The sequence below is a fragment of the Monosiga brevicollis genome, genomic scaffold (genome assembly GCF_000002865.3).
Source record: "Monosiga brevicollis MX1 MONBRscaffold_12 genomic scaffold, whole genome shotgun sequence".
Lineage (NCBI taxonomy): Eukaryota > Choanoflagellata > Craspedida > Salpingoecidae > Monosiga > Monosiga brevicollis.
In genome coordinates, this window is record NW_001865049.1 from 836,312 (window position 1) to 853,867 (window position 17,556).

A 17,556-nucleotide genomic window follows, 5' to 3' on the forward strand; every position below is an offset into this window, starting at 1 on the left:
CGAAAATGCACACGTCTGAGAAGAGGGTAAACACCTGTTGCCAACATGTCATACTCTTGGAGGGACACACCGTGTGACAGCAAGCGACTTGCTCTCATCACCAGCACACACACACACACACACACACACACACACACACACACACACACACACACACACACACACGTGGTCGCCTTCGAAGACGAGACGGCAGCCGGCTCTGATCGCCCCGTGAGCGCTTGGTGTTGACGCTTTGAGGGGGGAGGAATCGAAAGGCGTGGTATCACGCACACAAAGATATCATGTTTCCCTGGCTGGCAGGGCGAAAGAAGAATAGTGCCGCGTGTTTCGGTGCTGCAAAGCCGCCCATGGCGACCACGAGCGCAGCTCAGCCTCCGCTCCCCGGACCGGGCGGCCCACAGGGGCTGAGCCACCAGCCACCGCCGACAACGACCATGCCCCACCACCCCGGCATCATGCCACCTGGACCCATGCAGCACCAGATGCACCAGCAACAACAGCACATGCAGATGCAGATGCAGCACATGCACCAGATGCAGATGCAGATGCAGCACATGCACCAGATGCAGCAGATGCAGCAACACATGCACCAGATGCAACACATGCACCAGATGCAGCACCCCATGCACATGCAAGCTATGACACCTCCCGGCCTTCCTGGTGGACCCGTCATGTCTCAGTCACGGAATCAAGGCCAACCGATGCCCTGGCACAACTTGCCACCAGCGGGTGAGCCCGGAAGCGCCCGTGGTCGCGGTCGCGGTCGCGGTCGTGGGCATGGTCGAGGTCGCGGTCGCAGTCGTGAATCAGCCGGCAGCCCTGGTCACGGTGGCGCCACTCCCACGATGAACCCCACCAATGAGAACCCGGTTGAGCACACACCCCTCCAGTCCCAGTCCCCCACAGCTGTGCCTTCTGCACCCGCCAACAATCCTGTCAGCCCCGAAGCTCCCAGTCATAGCGGCACTGAGAGTGAGGTGTGTCATGCAACAAAGGACTTTTTTTTTTTGTTTTGTTGTTTGCAAGTGATTCTTGAGCCTGCATTCTCACCCAAGCTGGTCGTGACCCAGGAGGAGCAAGACACAACCAACACCAAGCCCGTGGTATGGGCCTACAGCGCAGAGGAGATCGAAGCCTGGCGCGCCGAACGCCGTCGGTACGCCGCCCGCGCCCCCCTTTTGAGACATGGACGCCGCCGCTTTGGCTCTCGCTCGCAAAGACCAGCCGGCTAAATGCCTGCTGATGAGAGAGCAAACGCTGAGCCTCCTTTGTCCCTTTTGCTCAGTCAATATCCCACCGCCGCTAACCTGGCCCGCAAGCAGCAAGAGGCCTCGGAAAAGGTCAAACAAGGCATTGCGGCTGAATCAGAATCATTCAGGTCGGAACCTCAACCCCGTGCATTGCCTCAATTTCAAACTGAACTGACGACTCGCCTTGCCTATCCTCCCTCATCTCATGCGCACAGATGGTCTGCCGCCTACAAGCGTTTCATGCCTGTTGCGAAACGCACCAAGACCTCCGAACCTCCAACACCATCCACAGCAAAACAAAACACGACTGGCCCCAACCCGGCATCCGAGCCCACCTCGCTGGCTCTTGTGGCCGATTATGCAGCCTCCGACTCAGACTCGAATCCCCCCGACTCGCTGGACCGCGATGAAGATGATGGTGCGCCCACCTGCGTGACCAGGCTGCCCTTGCCACAATAAGACAATAGCAATGACAATGACCAGAAAAGGCGAAAAGGCCACAGCCAGCCCCAAACCTCACCATGACCCGATGCTCGCATGTGGCCATGACTGCAGACGAAGCACCCGAGGAAATGTCGGCCAAGGGCCCTCAACCACAGGAAACATTTGCCGCCCCCAACCCCCTACTCGGTCCGCACGCGCTTCCCAAGAGCGGCTCACTTCACCCCTCCCCTAATCCGACATTTCTCCGTCAGTTCGCCATGCTCATCGCAATGCGCAATTGTTCCGCACGCTAGCCGGTGCTGCCGAAGGACAGGGACAAGGTCGCTCACACCGCGAGAGCCACCCCCGCGCGAACAACCATCGCAACAACAAGCCTAGCCACCGTTCAAACCGCCAATGGCCACCCACCTTGCTGGAAATGGTGAGCACGGCGTCTAGAATGTTATAAGAATGGTCCAGAGAATCGTTCTGCCCTCACTCAACTTGACTTCCCACCATAGCTTGTGTCTGATCAGATCCGTCGCGAAACCAACTACTTGTTGCAAACCATCCGCTACCTACGTCAGCGCAATTACTTGCAAGACTGAAGAAGAAAGTTGGTAAGTATCTGCAAGGAAGCTGGACTCCTCGGGAGCCTCCCTCCCAAGCTCCTTTACTTTTCTGGGCCATTTCGTCGCCCTCTTTTTGCTTGCCGAGCAAGCCCACTGAAATGATTGATATCTTTTCCCACCACCAGCCCCCTTTAAATGTGTTCTTGCGCTTTGAGCAAATTGTTTGAAGGAATGGCAATTATAATGGAAACTAGCCCTCGCTCCTTTCTCCCTTGGCATCTCAGCTCAAGGACAGCGTTGACAATCTACACACTTGGCGCGACAAACCACAACCACAAAACGCGCAGACACCGGGAGACAGAAAGAGCTGGACCGTGCGAAAAGATACATTGATGGGCAAAGGCTGAGAAAACTGTCAAAAAAAACCCCCCCCAGCGGAAGATTGGGCACTGCACTCAAATCAGAACCAACCATCGATTGGCTGTTCTATTGGCTGTTGACAAAATCTCGGTGGAGGACCTCGCCGTACTGCTCCACATCGTCGATAAACTGACGGTAGTGCACATCCCAGCGGCCACCCACGCGGGCCGAGTAATGTTCTGCAAGCTGTTCGCGCTCCTCGTTTGTCAGAAGCTGGCCCAAGTTGAGATCTGTGAGCACACGGAAAAACTGGTCCTTGGTCACCACGCCACGATGAATTTTATCAAAATCCTTGAAATCGTGCTGCAGTAGCATGCGACGACGCTTGACCTCGGCTGCAATCACTTGCAGCGCCTTGTTCTCGTGGCCCGACTTGAGCTCCCGCATGCGCTCCTGCGCCGCGAGCTCAACGCCGACAGGTGGAATCGTCTAAGAAAGGGCCGATCACCAAAGCGCCAAGTTAAAAAAAAATAGAAAACAAGAGCACACGCAAGCATTCATATCAAACTTTAGACCATCAACCATCACGAACTGCCCCACCAGATCACAAACAAAAAAAAAAAAGAAACATGGGTCGGGCGTAGCAAATCATCGTACCGGTACGGCATCGGCCAGGGGCTGCGTGTGCAGGTCGTCCAGCGTGAACACTGACTCGACATCCCGGCAAAAACGTGTGTAGGCCACAAAGTCATTGCCTTGATCCATGATATGATAGTGCTCTTCCAGAGCACGCATTTCTGGCAAGGTGAGCTCAACTTTGGCCATGGACAGGCCGGCTCGGAACTGGTTCGCGGTGATCATGCCCCGGCGCAGCTTGTCAAAGTCACGTAGGTGCTCAGAAATACGCATCCGCTCTTTGGCCACCAAGGTCTTGACTTTGGCAAGCACGGCCTCGAAGAGGGCTGGCTCGGCTGCCTCAATGGCCGCGCGGCGGTCCTTGTTCAAAGCATTGAGGCGTTGCGTGCCTTGCAGGGTCTTGTTTTCAAGCTTCTCCGACGGCTCAATGTCCTCCAAAAAGTCGGCGTAGTTGATCCGATCCCCATCCATGTAGTACGTCGTGACGAGCGTCAGTTCGCGCTCGGAGAGGCGGAACCCAGCCGTGTCGAGCGCTTGTTGAAACTGGCGCGGCGTCACGCGGTTCTGCCTCGTTCGATCAAAATCGCGCAAGATACCCCGCACCTCCAATGCCTGCAATTGACATGCGCACCACTTAATGAGCGATGTAATGTGCTGAGACCTCATCTCTCATTTTGAATTTGGGGCACGCTGCATAGAGACCCACCCGATTCCGCTTTTGTTGGCGAATGTTGTCCATGGCATCGTCGTACTCCGCAAAGGTCTCATCGGTAAAGCCTGTACACAAAGCATTGAAGGATAAGCCAGTTGCACAGCCCGCTGGCAGTTATGCGCCAGTGCCTCCTTGCAAAGAGGGGGTCTCGACAAACATGTAAAAGACAAAGTGCACAAACCCCGGCCATGCGCTTACCACGGGCCTCGGGTGGCTGGATGGTGGCACGAGCCAGTGATCGGGCCGTCGAGTTCAGATCGGGCGCCACGCGAGAGGCATCTTTCTCAAGCGCCGCACCGCCGTTGAGGGCATCATCCACATCGTGCACAAAGCGCCGCCAGTCCACCGTCGTGGGTGCCGGCCGGCTCGGATCGGTATAGGCGACTGTAAGGGATCGCAAAACCTCTGTCGGAATCTGCGGCACCATTACACGCAGTCCTTGTTGGAACTGAGCCGGCGTAATGAAGCCCCGACGAAGCTTGTCAAAGTCGCGCAAGTACTCGGCAGCGCGCAAGCTTCGTGTGATACACCTGACAACCAATGTACGAGGGCGACGAGACCAAACCGCGATGAGTAGGCTGTATGGGCCGTGAAGCACAACCCGTTGAAGACATCACCGAAACATGACGCACTTGGCAACAATCCAGTCACGAGCCGAGTCAATGTCCAGCTCCACGGCCGAGTCGTCTGAAACCACGTCGGCCAGTGTGGGGAAGTCGGCGACCGAGCGCGTGTCAAAATACAGCTTGTCCGTCAAAGTATCCGCTAGTTTGGAAACTATGGCCGTCGCACCACATTAAATTATGAATGCAAAAAGGAAAGAAGAGGTGAGTTTTGATCAGCCACGGGCCACACGCAGGTTGTTAGGTTAGACATTGGTACGAGACAAATCCTCACCGGCATCAACGTGGGCCAAGAAGGCATGATAGTTGACATCCTGGCTCTCCGGGTGCCGAAAGTAGTCGGCTAGCAAGGCCACCTGGGCCTCTGAGAAGGGACGTTTCAACGTCATGTCAAGCAAGCGATGAAACTGAGTAGTGGTGACGCCCTTGGTAAAGCCCTAATAGCAAATAACCGCGCGCCAGGTGTGAGCGCTTTGGCAAAGGCACAGCGCTCGCATGGGTGGAGCAAGGGGCTCTGGGCGAGCACAGACCAGGCGGCGATCAAATTCTCGAAAGTGTGGATAGGGATCAAGCCGCTGAGCCGAGATGTAGGTGCGAATATCAGCAAGAAGCTCCTCGAGCTCAGGTGACATGGGCTGGCCTTGCCCTGCGTACTCGTGCACCAGCTCAGACCGCGTCAGCTCTCGGGTTTCCGCGGTGGGCTGCTGTGTCATGTCTTCATGCATGCCCGTCAAAAACGCTGCAGGAGCAAGAGAGGTAGGGCATTGTGAATGGACAAAAAGGCTCTGCTTGGCCAGGCGCTACAACGAGCATCGACCATGATCGAGAGTTGCATCGATCACAGCAAGGACTGGCTACGCGAGGGTCGTACTCTCATCGGCATCCTTGCAAAAGTCGCGATACTTGACGCCGCGGTCTGAGGTGTAGGCATCTGCGATGCGTTGCATGTCAGCCCGCGAGAAGCGCGGAAAGCCTACGATCATCGCCAGTGCGCAAACATGGTGAGAAGAACGGTAAGGCACTCGGATGTGCAGAAACTGAACCAGTGGGGGTAGGACGAACCAGGACCGGAACAGGCCAGGCTGAGACCACAGATAAACTGGTGGGGCGTGACGTGGGAAGAGCGCAGGCGATCGTAGTCTTGGAAAAATTGCAGTGCGCGTACGCGCCCCTTGTAAAAGGCCAATTGGAGTTGGCGCAGCAGCTCGTCCACTGGCACCTCGGTGGCTGACACGACGGGCTCCCGACGTTTGAGGGTTTCGCGCAGACTAATGGTCACCGGGCGCCAACAAGCAGCCACATGAGTCGCGCACGCAGCCAATTTAGCTGAGCCAACCGATTCAAATCGGCGGCGAGTGATTGGTGGGGGCGGGTGTGCCAATGCAATGCTTGTCACAGAAGGGGAGGGCGGGCATACCGCAAAGTGGTGGGCTGCTGGACTACAATACCCGCAACCTCGCGATAGAGCGGCATGTACTGAATCATGCCAGGGTCCTCAGGGTCGCGATGCTTCTCAATCACAATCTGTTGGATGTGACCGAACGGATGGCTGTCAAACAGAGGTGGCAGCAAGTGGTCCCTTCACCGAGCAAGGCAAGGGCGGTGCTGAAATGCCGCACCTGCAGGTCGACAGGAGTGAATGTGCTGGGGCGAGGCAGGTTGCGCTGAAACTGCGATTCAGTGACTACACCGCGGTTCACACGGTCAAAGTCCTTGAAGGCATCGCGCACGCTGAGCCCATACGTGGCACAGTGCGTCCGAATTTGCTGTGTTGGACAAAGTGGAAGAGGAGAGATGCACGGTGTAAGCACACCCATTCCGAGTACCATGCGACGATAAAAGGCCCATGGGTGGTCAGCATACCTCAATCAGGCCGTCATATATGTCCTCCAGCTCCGGCTCTAGGAGAGAGGGCTGGGCAAAATCACGCACGCTGGCCTGGGGCACAAAGGCATTGGGATTGCGCTCAAGACCCTTGCCAACAAAGCGAGCGTCAACTGCGTCGCAGAAGCGGCGATAATCCACGAGATCTTTGGCGGGGCCCTCAAATGCTTGGTGCAGCTGTTGCAGCTGCTTGTCTTGCAAACGCAGGTCTAGCTGGCCCAAACACCTGCGGAGATGAGTACGAGATGAGCGTTAAGTTGAACAGTCGGTGTACGTGCGCAGCTGAGACAGCGTGGGCTGGCCCCGTACAAATGTCCCCTGTGCATCCCTCGAGCCTGCGACGCACCGAGTAAACTGAGCTTTGGTGACGGTACCGGTACGCAGTCGGTCAAAGTCGTGAAAGAATTCGGCGATGCGTAGTCCACGTTTGGCCACCTGGGCCTGAATCAACGGCATGGGATCCTCGACCGCCATGGCGGGCAGGCGTTGATTGCAACGCAAAAGACTCAAAGAGAGAGCAAAGTCAGCGACCCTGGCCAACTAAAGGAGCTTCGAGCTGAGCAGCCCTCTCGCGGACCAAGGAGCGGCAGCGACAGCTGCAGGCAGCCAACTACCAGCGCGCGGCGCGATCAAGGTGTGCACCAAGCGACCCGAATTCGCGTAGAGTCCAACAAGGACGGAACAATGAGGACAGTGTTGGATCGCTGAGGCGGAGCCGATGAGCGGAGCGCGCTGTGCGAGAGTGAGACTGTGCACGCCTGAGTTTCAAGTCAAGGCACGACGTTGCGAAGCGCGACGGCCGTTGCTAAGAAAATGGGGTCAAAAACTACACCGCCAACACACACAGACCCCTCTTTCAAAAGGTATTTTACTTTTTGGAAAAGTGTGCTTATTATCACACTTCTGCAGCTCGCGTTGCTCGACGATTTTGATTTTTTTTTTTTTTCTTGTCTTTTTTCTGTGTGAAGGTACGAGCGAGAGAGGGGCAGCGCCCCAAGACCTGAAGCTGGACCGCCAGAGATCGATGGCCTGATGAGAGAGAAAGTGTTCATTGGTCCCCTTTTGGTTTTGGGTGGTTTATTTTTTGATTCATTGCTAGGACCCATACATCTCCGAGCTGATACCTTTTTTTTTTGCCATCGCAGTCAAAGGGCAGTGTCCTTCCCTTCTTGTGAGCGGTTGCCGGTGCACGCGTGGCAGCGTAGCTTTCTGGCCGTGTTCGGCCTCTTGGGGTGCTTTTCATTCAAGCTAACGCCTTGCCTTCACTCCTACCACCATGGCCTTTGCGAGTGGCAACCAAACGCGGAACACCAACGTGAGTCGAGTCTAGCGTTGGCGCGCTGGGCATTGGCTGCTTTGTTGCGCTTGCCCGCCCGCACCGTGCATTTGCACAGACGTGGGCGCACAAAGACATGCATCAGCATTCGCTCTGGATTGGACCCTGCGTTGTGTTTGGTACCACTGCATCACTGGCCTGGTTGAGGCCAATAAGTGGTTCCTGCAAGCTACTCACTCACATTGCATGCGCTTCCGGTGCTTTCGCGAAAATAGGTGCGTCTGCCGCCCGAGGTGAACCGCATTCTCTATGTGCGTAACCTTCCTTTCTCCGTCACAACGGAGGAACTGTTTGAGTTGTTCGGCAAATATGGCCCCATCCGTCAGATGCGCACAGGCAACAAGCCAGAGACCAAGGGCACGGTATGCTTCGATCTTCCTCTGGCTGGACCGCTCCTGCCTAGATGACCTAGCTCGCCTTGGACGGCGCTTACCCGACGAATGATTGCTTGCAGGCTTATGTGGTATATGAGGACATTTTCGATGCCAAGAATGCGTGTGAGAACCTCTCCGGTTTCAACGTGATGGGCCGATACCTCACTGTCGTTTATCACCAAGTGAACAAGGTATGTGTTTGCGCAGGCTCTGCAGCGGAGAAGCCGAGTGTTTTGTGGCCAGAGGATGGTCCAACATGCGCCTGCTGGTTTTATCTGGCTCTGGGATGTTTTGGTAACCCGCTGTGCGTTCCGGCTGCGTCACAGTTGTATCAAAAGCTGGATCGCAAGAAAGAGCAGGAGGAACTTGAGAAGCTGCGCAAAAAAGTCAACGCCAAGGAGCGTGATCAGGATCAGCGAGCATAAACATGTGCATGTGTGCCGTGGCAGCGCCGTGGCCCGAGGAGGTGGCTCGACATCAATCGAGCTGTGAGCAGAAGGTTGTCAGGTCTTGTATGTGGCCATCGTGAATGTCTGTGTATTGTGAGTTGTGTGTGCGTGTTTTGGATCGAGACTCCGGCCACTTGTGGCCCCATATTCCATCAATTCAAGCAGTCACTTGATCCTTTTCTTTTTTTTTTTTTTTGGATGGGTGGGCTTGGCACCATTGCCTACCATCAACAGTCGCGACTGGTTCATGTCCACGTCCACGATCTTGCCAGTCTGTGCATTTCGTTGCGCGCAGGATCGATGACGCACGCTTGCTCAATCCTCCGAGTCGCAATGCCGGGGGTTTCTACATGCCCAGTCCCCTATGACTACGACCATGGTCCTGAAACGCCAAGCCTCTAGTGCAAGAAAGTGTACCCTCCCTTTCATTCGCGCTCTCGAAAGCTCTCTCCCTCTCTCTAAAACTCTCGCTAAAAATCTCTCAAATCTCTCTCTCTCTCAAACTCTCTCACCATTTCATCACTTCTCTCTCTCTCTCTCTCAAACTCTCTCACCAATTCATCACTTCTCTCTCTGTCCCCCTCTCTCTCTCTCTCAAACTAACTCTCCGTCTCAATCTCTCTCTCTCTCTCTCTCTCTCTGGGCTCCGTCTCTCTCATATTTAATTTCGTGCGACCGCGCCAACATGTCGTACTGCGGAGATTATTGCACCTTTAGCGACGCCTGCGAAGGGTACTCGGCTGCCTGTGTGTCATATTGCTCTAATCGCTGCGTTGTACGTACTTCATCGTTCGTGGTCGAGGCCCTGGAACTCGGTTGATCAGCTCTTGTGACGCCAGCTCAACACCATGGTTCAGCTGGCAAGCAATGGGTCTGGTGCTCAAACTGCACCTGGGCGCCGGCTCCCCTTAGGAATGCTGCAACGGTGATCAAGACCTCATCTCCTCTTTCAGATTTTATTACTGTGAGCTTGCGCTGCCCTGCGACGCGCCTTTGGTCGCCTTTGGTTGATGCAAGCGCGCTGCCCTCATGACACGCCGTTGCACGCTAGACCCGGGGGGCTCCAGCTCTTCATGCACTTGCCGTTTGTCTGGTGGTACGAGACCCTCGATGCTCTTCTTTCGCGTCGATTTGCCAGACAGCTGGACACTGCCTGAAGCACAGTGAGGCATTGGGCTTTGTTTCTTCCGGAATTCACCGACCATGGCGTGTTTTGTTGCTCTGCTGCAGGCGCGATTGCGGGCATTGTTTTGGGTGCCATCTTCTTCATCGCTCTGTGCTGCATCATTGGCATTTGCTTCCGTCGCCGCGCTCTCCGCATTGAACGCTACCGATCAGTCGACGGCAGCACATTCACGGTATGGCCCACGCACCCCTTTCTTCTGCACCATCACAGAAACTTTGAGTAAGCCTCCTCATTGTTATTCGGGGATGCCGCGAACCGACTACACCCGCAGACTTCGACCGTTCAGCCTCGCCAGACAGCCCGCGTGGTGTATTCTCCGGCGCCTCCTACATATGGCACCACCGCCGCTGGCCCAGTCCCGGGGCCATACCATTCACATCCAGCCCCGGGCCCCTATGCAAATCCCGGATCAGCCATCTATCCCCCCACTGCGGGTGCACCTTATGCCGGACCGGCCACACCCTCGGCTCCACCAGCCTATACAGAGTAATTCATTCATTGTACAGAAAAGCGCAGGAGAGCGCTTGGTCCAAACCCAGCTGAGCTGCTTCCCTGCCGTTGTTTGATATGTGAGCCGGCCATTCCCGGCAATGTGTGCGAATAGAGAAGTTGGACAAAGCCCCGCTATCAGTGATGCGTGAGATGGCTATACCCGTTAATGTGTGCGAATCGACAAGTTGTTCCAAGCCCCACCACCCATTCTGCCCCATCTGGCTATACCCGTCAACAATGTGTGTGAATGGTAGAGAGAAGTTGGTCCAAAATCCCAGCCATCAATTGGAGGAGAGATGTTTTCAAGATGCATCATCGAGATAACACCAGCGCAAGCGCTATCCCTCGCCACTGCCGTGTCAATGACTCTCATCGAGAACCCAGGCGGCGAGCCGCATGCTGTCTTGCCCCCTTGCCAGTCCCTTGTTCCCCCCTCCTCCCCACTCCCACCTTTCAAAAAGTTTTCAAATCTCGTTCCTGTTATGACAAGAATACGTGTCGGCTCCATGGTGTCGGACCAGAAACTGCAGCATTGATCTGCGGCACGGGCTGCCTCGTGAGAAGACGTCCCCGCACTTTCAAACGTCTTCTCATACTGTTTTTCAATAAATGTATCATTGTGCTCAGAAATGCGTTTGCAAAGGTACATCTTATCTTGCCCCTGGCCTTTGGAATGCGGATTTGAAAAGTTTATGAGTGGTATCCCTAAATTGAGTGAGACTGCGGAACGGCAGCAGAGGGAGGATCAGCCCAAATCAACCCACAATATGCGCTGCAATAGTCACATGGCCCCGACAGAAAAAGTGTGATTGTGATCTTGAGCGATCCACAGCCATAGCCATGGCATGCAGGGAAAGCGCATACGAGACTAGCGAAGCTAGAGCGTAGCACGCCCAAAAAAGCTCAAGTCACATGAACCAGATTGTGTTGTTTCAAATATGCTACGAGAGCGTCGTGGTTGTACCAAGGCGGTGCCCCGCGCTTACCCCAGCTGCTCTCCTGGTTCTGCGATAGTTTGAACTCCAGGGGGAAAGGGTTCTGCGCGTAAAACGCTCGTCCCTGATCCTCGCCACCCTTGATGTGAATAATGGCCTCGTAGATGGCGGTGGACGGATGGCAGGACCCGCTTCGAAGACCTTTCACCAATGCATCTCTTGTTGCACTTTCGATGCTCATCTGCCGAAGGAGAGCATAGGCTTGCCTGCGATAGCGTGTTTCATGTAACAAGTTGCTATAGGCAACGCTCATAATCTCTTTGATGTCATAGACATCCTCGCCGTTGCGTTCTTCGATTGCAGCGTCGATCCGCCGCACCAGGTTCGCATTGTCTTCCTCAAACTTGAGCGCACGGAATACAAACGACGGTAAGGTGATGTTCATGTCATTGTCGTCTGTGTATCGTAAATAGAGAGCATCGTGGTCTCCCGGGTCAACTTTTCCAGCTTTCCGAGTCCAGGCGTCAAGGGTAATGGAAAAGTCACCGTTTCGCCAAGCACTCTTGGCCTGCTGGGTCAATGGCTGGGTACCCACATCCCAGGATAGTGCGACAGTGACCTCGTGACTCTCCGACGGACGTTGATACACCACGACGCCCGCCCGGAAATGAGCGGCTTCATCAACCGCTGGTTCCAAGTCAAAGGTATGGTAGACCTTGATGATGATCAAGAACCGTAGCGAGTCCTTGAAGGTATCAAAGTATTGTGTGACTTGTCGTTTCATGCTGGCTGCGTCGCGGTTGCCATATTCGAGCTCAAGAATCAACAGAGGGTGGGGTGTGCCCTTGGAGTCCTTGACAAGGATGGCGCCGTCTGGACCAAAAGGCGTAGGTTCGAGTAAGGTGTCGCTGTAGTATTGCAATCGTCCAGGCTTTCCCGTCTTCTTGTTGTGCGCCTTCGAAATTAAAGCGGTTTGGACTCCGCATTCTGTCGTCGCGGATCCATGCACATATTTATCTGCACAGGTGAGGATGAACTTGTTGAAATCTGCGTCCCACCACCACTTGATACCCTTGAAATCACCAAGACCACACATGGCGCGCGTAGTTGCTTCGGCGCCCTGACGTGTAATGTTGACACCGGCCACCACACCCTCGCCGTGCACGCCATAATTTTCGGCATGGGCGACGGCCCTTTTCAGCACGGCCAGAGTCAGGTCTTTATCGCCGTCCGCAGATTTGAAAACTGGTGCGTCGAGCGTATCTTTCAGTACCTTGCTGCGCTTGGCTGGCGTGAAGCTTGACAGCATGGCTTTTGCCCGCGTGCAATTCAGCAGTTTGATGAGATGGATGCACGTCACCTGAACCTTCCCATTATAAACAGAAAAGCGAATACTCACGTGCACTGCCCGAAGCTGTTCTAGTTTTGCGAGGCAGCTTGGAAGCTTTGCACTGTTTACCGTAAAGTGAGACCTGTGTGAGTAGAGCATTCGAGGGGTGTGAAAGTCAGGCTCGCCGGTTGACGCCAGGTTGAATGGTCCAAAGCGATCTGGAAATTGAAGGGATGTACCGAAACAGAATGCGTGAGTACGATTGATACCTTCCATACGGGGATGTTAATCGGAATATTAACTTATCTCCCCCAACTTCAACACACTCAAACGCTACATCCCCCTCGTATTTCAAGTAGCGTTCCAAACGAGTCTCACAAGCAAACGGACGGACTTCAAGGCAGTGTGGTGGTCCTTGTCCTCGTCGTCGTCGTCGTCGTCGTCGTCCTTGTCCTCGTCGTCGTCGTCCTTGTCGTCGTCGTCGTCGTCGTCGTGGTTTGAGACACGGAAGCACCTGGCTTTGCCGCGGCGCGGTGAGGCGTGCATGGCGTAACGGCGTTGGCAAGCTGTAATGTGAGTCCTGACGTTTTGGCGTGTTTTGCCATTAGACGGCGTGTCGATCGGCATGGCGGCCGTCGATGAGACCGACTGTTCGGCTGATCCCATTCAGATCCAGCGCTCCTCGCATTACGAAAGCTACTATGACCCGCACACGGGCAAGGTCGGTTGGACGGAAGCTCACTAAACAAAGACCCGAGCATCCCCCTCTCGCTGCATCGCTGTGCCCTTGCGCTCGTTGTCCGCCTCCTTTTCCTCCTCCTCCTTCTACCAGGTTTTGCTTCTCGTTCAGGAGCCGCTTGTCGCCTCACACTGTGGTAAACTGCCAATTCACAATGGTAGGCCAAACTCAATCTCATGGCTCGCTCAGAGTGGATGCCCAACAGCACCAGCAGCCTTTGCATGATATGTCGCGCGGAATTTAGCTTCTTCTGGCGCTGGCGCCATCACTGCCGGTCAGTCTGTCCGTCCGCTGCGTTTCCTGTGGCCTACGTGACTTTTTTTTTTTTTTCATCTTGCCTCACCTGAACCACATGACTGTACACATTTGCTCTTGCCTCTGGTTTCAAACTCTCGCCGTGGACGGCAGCATCTGCGGCCGCTTGGTCTGCCATCCATGTTCGCGCCAACGTCACCCCCTGCTTGCTGACCATCGGGTTTGCTCTCGCTGCTACTCGTACGCGATGGCCGACGCTGCCGGCCTGCTTTTTTGCGAGTGGTATCACGGAAAAGTGGACCGCGCGCAAAGTGTGGCACGTCTCCGCAATAGCAACTGCCACGGTGATTTCCTTGTGCGCGAGTCAAGCACTCGCGACGGCTTCCTCGCCCTCTCCTTCATCTCTTATGACAAACTCGTCCACTACCTGGTTCGTTTCATTTATCAAGCAGCAGCTTGTTCCGTCTGCTCATGCTGTATCACACACGTCAAACATTTGCCGGGCTCCCCACTAACACCTTCCTGTACCCTTTCGCCGCCTTTGTCTCCTGCTAGATACGCGGCAAGGCCGGCAGCTGGTTCATCTTTGACGCACACCGGTATGCCACGGTCCAAGCCCTTATCGATAGCCTACACCAGCAAGGTGTTCTCCAACGCGCTGCTCCCGTCATCAATACGGAAGGGGAGCTCATTGACGGTGACCTCGAAAACTGCCCCGAGTGCCGCGTCCCTATCCCAAAGGCGGTTCGTACATCCCCGCTGGTCGGCGCACACACTTCTGTTGACCCGCATTTGACAGCTGCACTGAACTCTGAATGGCTTGGGTATCGACACGCCTTGCCGCGCATAGGATGCGTCCACTTATTTTTGCAAAGCCTGCGGCACCCGCATCCGGTCCTCCGAGGAACAAGTGGCCATGTACCGCCGTCACACGGCAGCCCGCTCCGCTGCTACACAGCCCGCTGCGGCACGAAACTCAACCATCCGCGACACTCATGGTTACGTACGCATTGATGATGCAACTTCTGACAAGCCGCTGGCGGCCAATTCAGGTATGGCGATGCGTATGCCTACCATTGGTGCCACGTTTTGCACTGTAGGACCGTCGTCTCACCGAGTTGCGCTTTCCCGATTTGCTCTTAACATTTAAAAAATTTCAGGCATGCTCCCGGCGCACGCGAGCTCTGGTAAACCGCTCATGCAGGGCTTGCGCAAGGCGCCCCTGCCTCCGCGTTGGCGCAACGACAAGCGGGCCCTCATGCTGGCTTCGCACAGCATTGCCGTTCAGGACGTGAGTCTGGGCGCTGTCCTGGGCACGGGCCGCATGGGTACTGTCCGCCAGGCCAAGCTCCTAAGTAAAACAGTGGTGTGCAAGATGCAACCCAATTCCAATGCCTGCCTGCACGAAAGTCTTTGCTTGCTGGGCCTGCAACATGAAAACGTCGTCGAGATGGTGGGCGTGGTCTTTGAGGACGAGCCTTTTCTCATTCTTGAGTATTGTGCCAACCGAGACCTGGCCAGGTGCGTTGCTCAGGGAATCAGGATTATAATACCCTTGCAGACAGGATAGGCTCTTTTGCACGCACTTATGTTTTCTGGCCGCGGTGGTGGACGTGTGCGTGTAGCTACCTTCAGACCCGAGGCCGCTCGCTCGATGCCTTGCTTCGACTACGCGTCATTGCGCAGGTCAGCCCCTCTGCCCCCGCTCCCACACCGTCACCAACAGGATAGGCAACCGCGACTACTGTGACGTGCTAGCCACCAACAATGACTTGCCCGTGTCTCTGTCAGGTTGCCAATGGGCTAGAATATTTGGCCTCTCATACAATTGCCCATGGTCAGTCTCACGCGATGGCCGCCACAGTCAACGCCAGATCACGCACCATCTGACCATTCGCGCCTCCTTTCTGTTTGGTGGTCTGCGGATAGGCGACGTGGCCGCACGCAACGTGCTGGTCACGCAACACATGATCTGCAAGCTAGCTGACTTTGAGCTTGCGACCTGGGACGGGTCGGTTCTGCAAGACTATGCGCGCACCATTCCCTTGCGCTGGAGCGCTCCCGAGGTGCGTTCGTTTGGCCTGTGAGGTGTAGCCAACATGAAAGCACTGATCCCGATAGCCATGCGGCCCCGGTTCAAACTCAATCGCCATTTATCTTTGTCAGATCCTTTTACATGAGCTTCCTACCATCTTCAGTGATGTCTGGGCCTTTGGTGCGTGCAATGCCTTTTTTTCCATGCTGCCCCATTCGGCACGCACTCACCTGCCATCGCTTTTGATCGGCTACACAGGTGTGTTGGTGTGGGAGGTGTACAAGGATGGTGCCAAACCTTTTGCCGAACTCAAGCATGAGGACATCAAATGCCTTGTTCAAGGCGGTGGACACATTGATTACCCCGGCGGCGTAGGTTCCCGCAACGCCCTGTTTCACTTTTCTCCCTTTTGTTTTACCTCTTTTTTTTTTTTGAAATCCGGTCGCCCTGCCTCTCCTCACGCTCGTCCCTCCTCTTCACCCAGCTGTGTAATCGCAAAATATGGGAGTCAATTATTGAACCCTGTTTCGCAACCGAGCCCACACAGCGACCCGGCATGACTGACATCAAGGATCAACTCGAGTTTTGTATTTCGGAGAAGGAAGGAGTGTGATTAGAAGAGCCTGAAGGATTTGCGATTAGCGTTAGAATAATTGTCAACCCTGTGAACCGTGTTTTTGGCGTGAGCATGCCCGAGTCTTTCCCTGAGAAATCGATTGTTCGCATTGATATCCCGTGCCACTGATCTTCAAGAACAAAGGTTTTTGTTTTCACACATTTTATCGTAATTTTCGATTCATTTTGATTCATAAGTGGATCCGTGACAGACATGTGTTTTGATCGAGACGTCACCTCAAGGGAGAGAACGGGACCAGAGTGGTATCAAAAAAAAAAACCTTGATGACTTTCGGCTCATGACTTTTGGGCGTGTGAAAGCTCACCCCGGGAGCACCACCTTCCAAAACCCTCTCAAGATGTTTCAAAATTTGAAGTTGCTACGTAATCAGGCTCAGGCTCCTGGCTAGTTTTCAAGGCGGCTAGGCCTCGAGTCGAGTGTCAGGCTCCAGCACGTCTGGACTGGAGGCCGGTTTTGGGTTGCGATGAAGCGCGTAGACCCCACGTTTCCTGGCACATGCCTTGGGGCGCTAAGCTTGTGACTACTGTTGTTTTGGGCAAGGGACGGAGCGAGAGCTGTGATGGTGTCTTGAGGTCAATTGAACCAGCTGCGGTCGGCAAGCATTCACAGTGACCAGACCAGGTGCACCGTTAGACTTGCTGCAGAGCCGCTCGATCCCAAGGATACGGAAAGTGCAACCCGACGGACGTCTCTCAAACCTCTCTCAAAACGCTTCCTCAATCCTAAGTGAGAGTTTACCCGTAGTGACCGACATTGAGTGTGCGAAAGCAGTGGGAATGCTCAAATGCGTGGAAGCGGGGATTAGACGATACCATCAAGTCGTAGGCAAGTACTTTCCTACGACTCTACTTGAGGTCTAGCTGCCTTTTGGTCGCGAGTACGATTCGTCGTCCCGTACTGACATGTGAGACAGCACACGGGCCAGCACCCTGAGTATTTCTTGAGACATCCCACATCTATTCGTACTTGCACAAAAGTCATGATGTGATATGAAGCATCACCACAAGTCCGACAAAGATCAAAAGGAAGAACTCGAGCTAGTGCTGGACACACGAAGGGGCGAGTTGTGTCTTGAAACGTCCAGGACCACACAATGCCATAGGGATCAAGCTGAGGGTCAATACCGAGAAGCGCACGAGTGAAACAGCCCGAATTCAGAGCCAGGGTGCTAATGAGCCTCAATCGTCAGTTGGAGCAAGACCTACTTGTGTCAGGCTTCAGCACGTGAGAAGCACGGATTTGACGCTAACACCTTGTTAGTTTGCAATCGATCGTTCCAAGTTCACCTGTACCATCAGCCACGCTATCCTTGCCAACCTTCATGCTGT

General features: G+C 54.8%; 5 protein-coding genes across 5 annotated transcripts; 3 read left to right on the plus strand and 2 right to left on the minus strand.

Annotated features, from left to right (window-relative positions):
• Nucleotides 1-347: 347 nt before the first annotated feature.
• Nucleotides 348-2,281, plus strand: MONBRDRAFT_26038 (uncharacterized protein; the record flags this gene model as incomplete). The annotated part of the gene is made up of 6 exons (XM_001746318.1): nt 348-1,156; nt 1,286-1,378; nt 1,466-1,668; nt 1,806-1,880; nt 1,946-2,115; nt 2,195-2,281. The coding sequence occupies 6 exons, from the start codon at nt 348-350 to the stop codon at nt 2,279-2,281; spliced, it is 1,437 nt and encodes a 478-aa protein (XP_001746370.1).
• A 450-nt stretch (nt 2,282-2,731) lies between these two features.
• MONBRDRAFT_32704 (uncharacterized protein) lies at nt 2,732-6,934 on the minus strand (the record flags this gene model as incomplete). The annotated part of the gene is made up of 13 exons (XM_001746440.1): nt 2,732-3,094; nt 3,263-3,853; nt 3,948-4,018; nt 4,152-4,483; nt 4,586-4,730; nt 4,851-5,013; nt 5,107-5,315; nt 5,448-5,549; nt 5,639-5,844; nt 5,994-6,100; nt 6,196-6,342; nt 6,440-6,686; nt 6,807-6,934. The coding sequence occupies 13 exons, from the start codon at nt 6,932-6,934 to the stop codon at nt 2,732-2,734; spliced, it is 2,811 nt and encodes a 936-aa protein (XP_001746492.1).
• A 669-nt stretch (nt 6,935-7,603) lies between these two features.
• On the plus strand, nt 7,604-8,791 carry MONBRDRAFT_37358 (uncharacterized protein). Its single transcript, XM_001746319.1, has 4 exons — nt 7,604-7,775; nt 8,012-8,158; nt 8,251-8,361; nt 8,497-8,791. The coding sequence occupies exons 1-4, from the start codon at nt 7,737-7,739 to the stop codon at nt 8,593-8,595; spliced, it is 396 nt and encodes a 131-aa protein (XP_001746371.1). The 5' UTR covers nt 7,604-7,736; the 3' UTR covers nt 8,596-8,791.
• Nucleotides 8,792-9,578: 787 nt separating this feature from the next.
• MONBRDRAFT_8812 (uncharacterized protein) lies at nt 9,579-13,189 on the minus strand (the record flags this gene model as incomplete). Its single annotated transcript, XM_001746441.1, has 3 exons — nt 9,579-9,946; nt 11,284-12,704; nt 12,957-13,189. 3 exons carry the CDS (start codon nt 13,187-13,189, stop codon nt 9,579-9,581), a joined length of 2,022 nt encoding a protein of 673 aa, XP_001746493.1.
• A 614-nt stretch (nt 13,190-13,803) lies between these two features.
• On the plus strand, nt 13,804-16,204 carry MONBRDRAFT_26042 (uncharacterized protein; the record flags this gene model as incomplete). Its single annotated transcript, XM_001746320.1, has 9 exons — nt 13,804-13,986; nt 14,112-14,300; nt 14,407-14,608; nt 14,717-15,077; nt 15,283-15,347; nt 15,486-15,622; nt 15,723-15,771; nt 15,850-15,962; nt 16,076-16,204. 9 exons carry the CDS (start codon nt 13,804-13,806, stop codon nt 16,202-16,204), a joined length of 1,428 nt encoding a protein of 475 aa, XP_001746372.1.
• Nucleotides 16,205-17,556: the final 1,352 nt, after the last annotated feature.

Excerpts from the sequence above, each read along its gene's own strand:
- MONBRDRAFT_37358 (XM_001746319.1), top strand. The coding sequence starts at position 7,737 with ATGGCCTTTGCGAGTGGCAACCAAACGCGGAACACCAAC. Across the intron at positions 8,159-8,250 it reads AGCCAGAGACCAAGGGCACG|GCTTATGTGGTATATGAGGA; the intron begins GTATGCTTCGAT and ends GATTGCTTGCAG. Across the intron at positions 8,362-8,496 it reads TTTATCACCAAGTGAACAAG|TTGTATCAAAAGCTGGATCG; the intron begins GTATGTGTTTGC and ends GCTGCGTCACAG.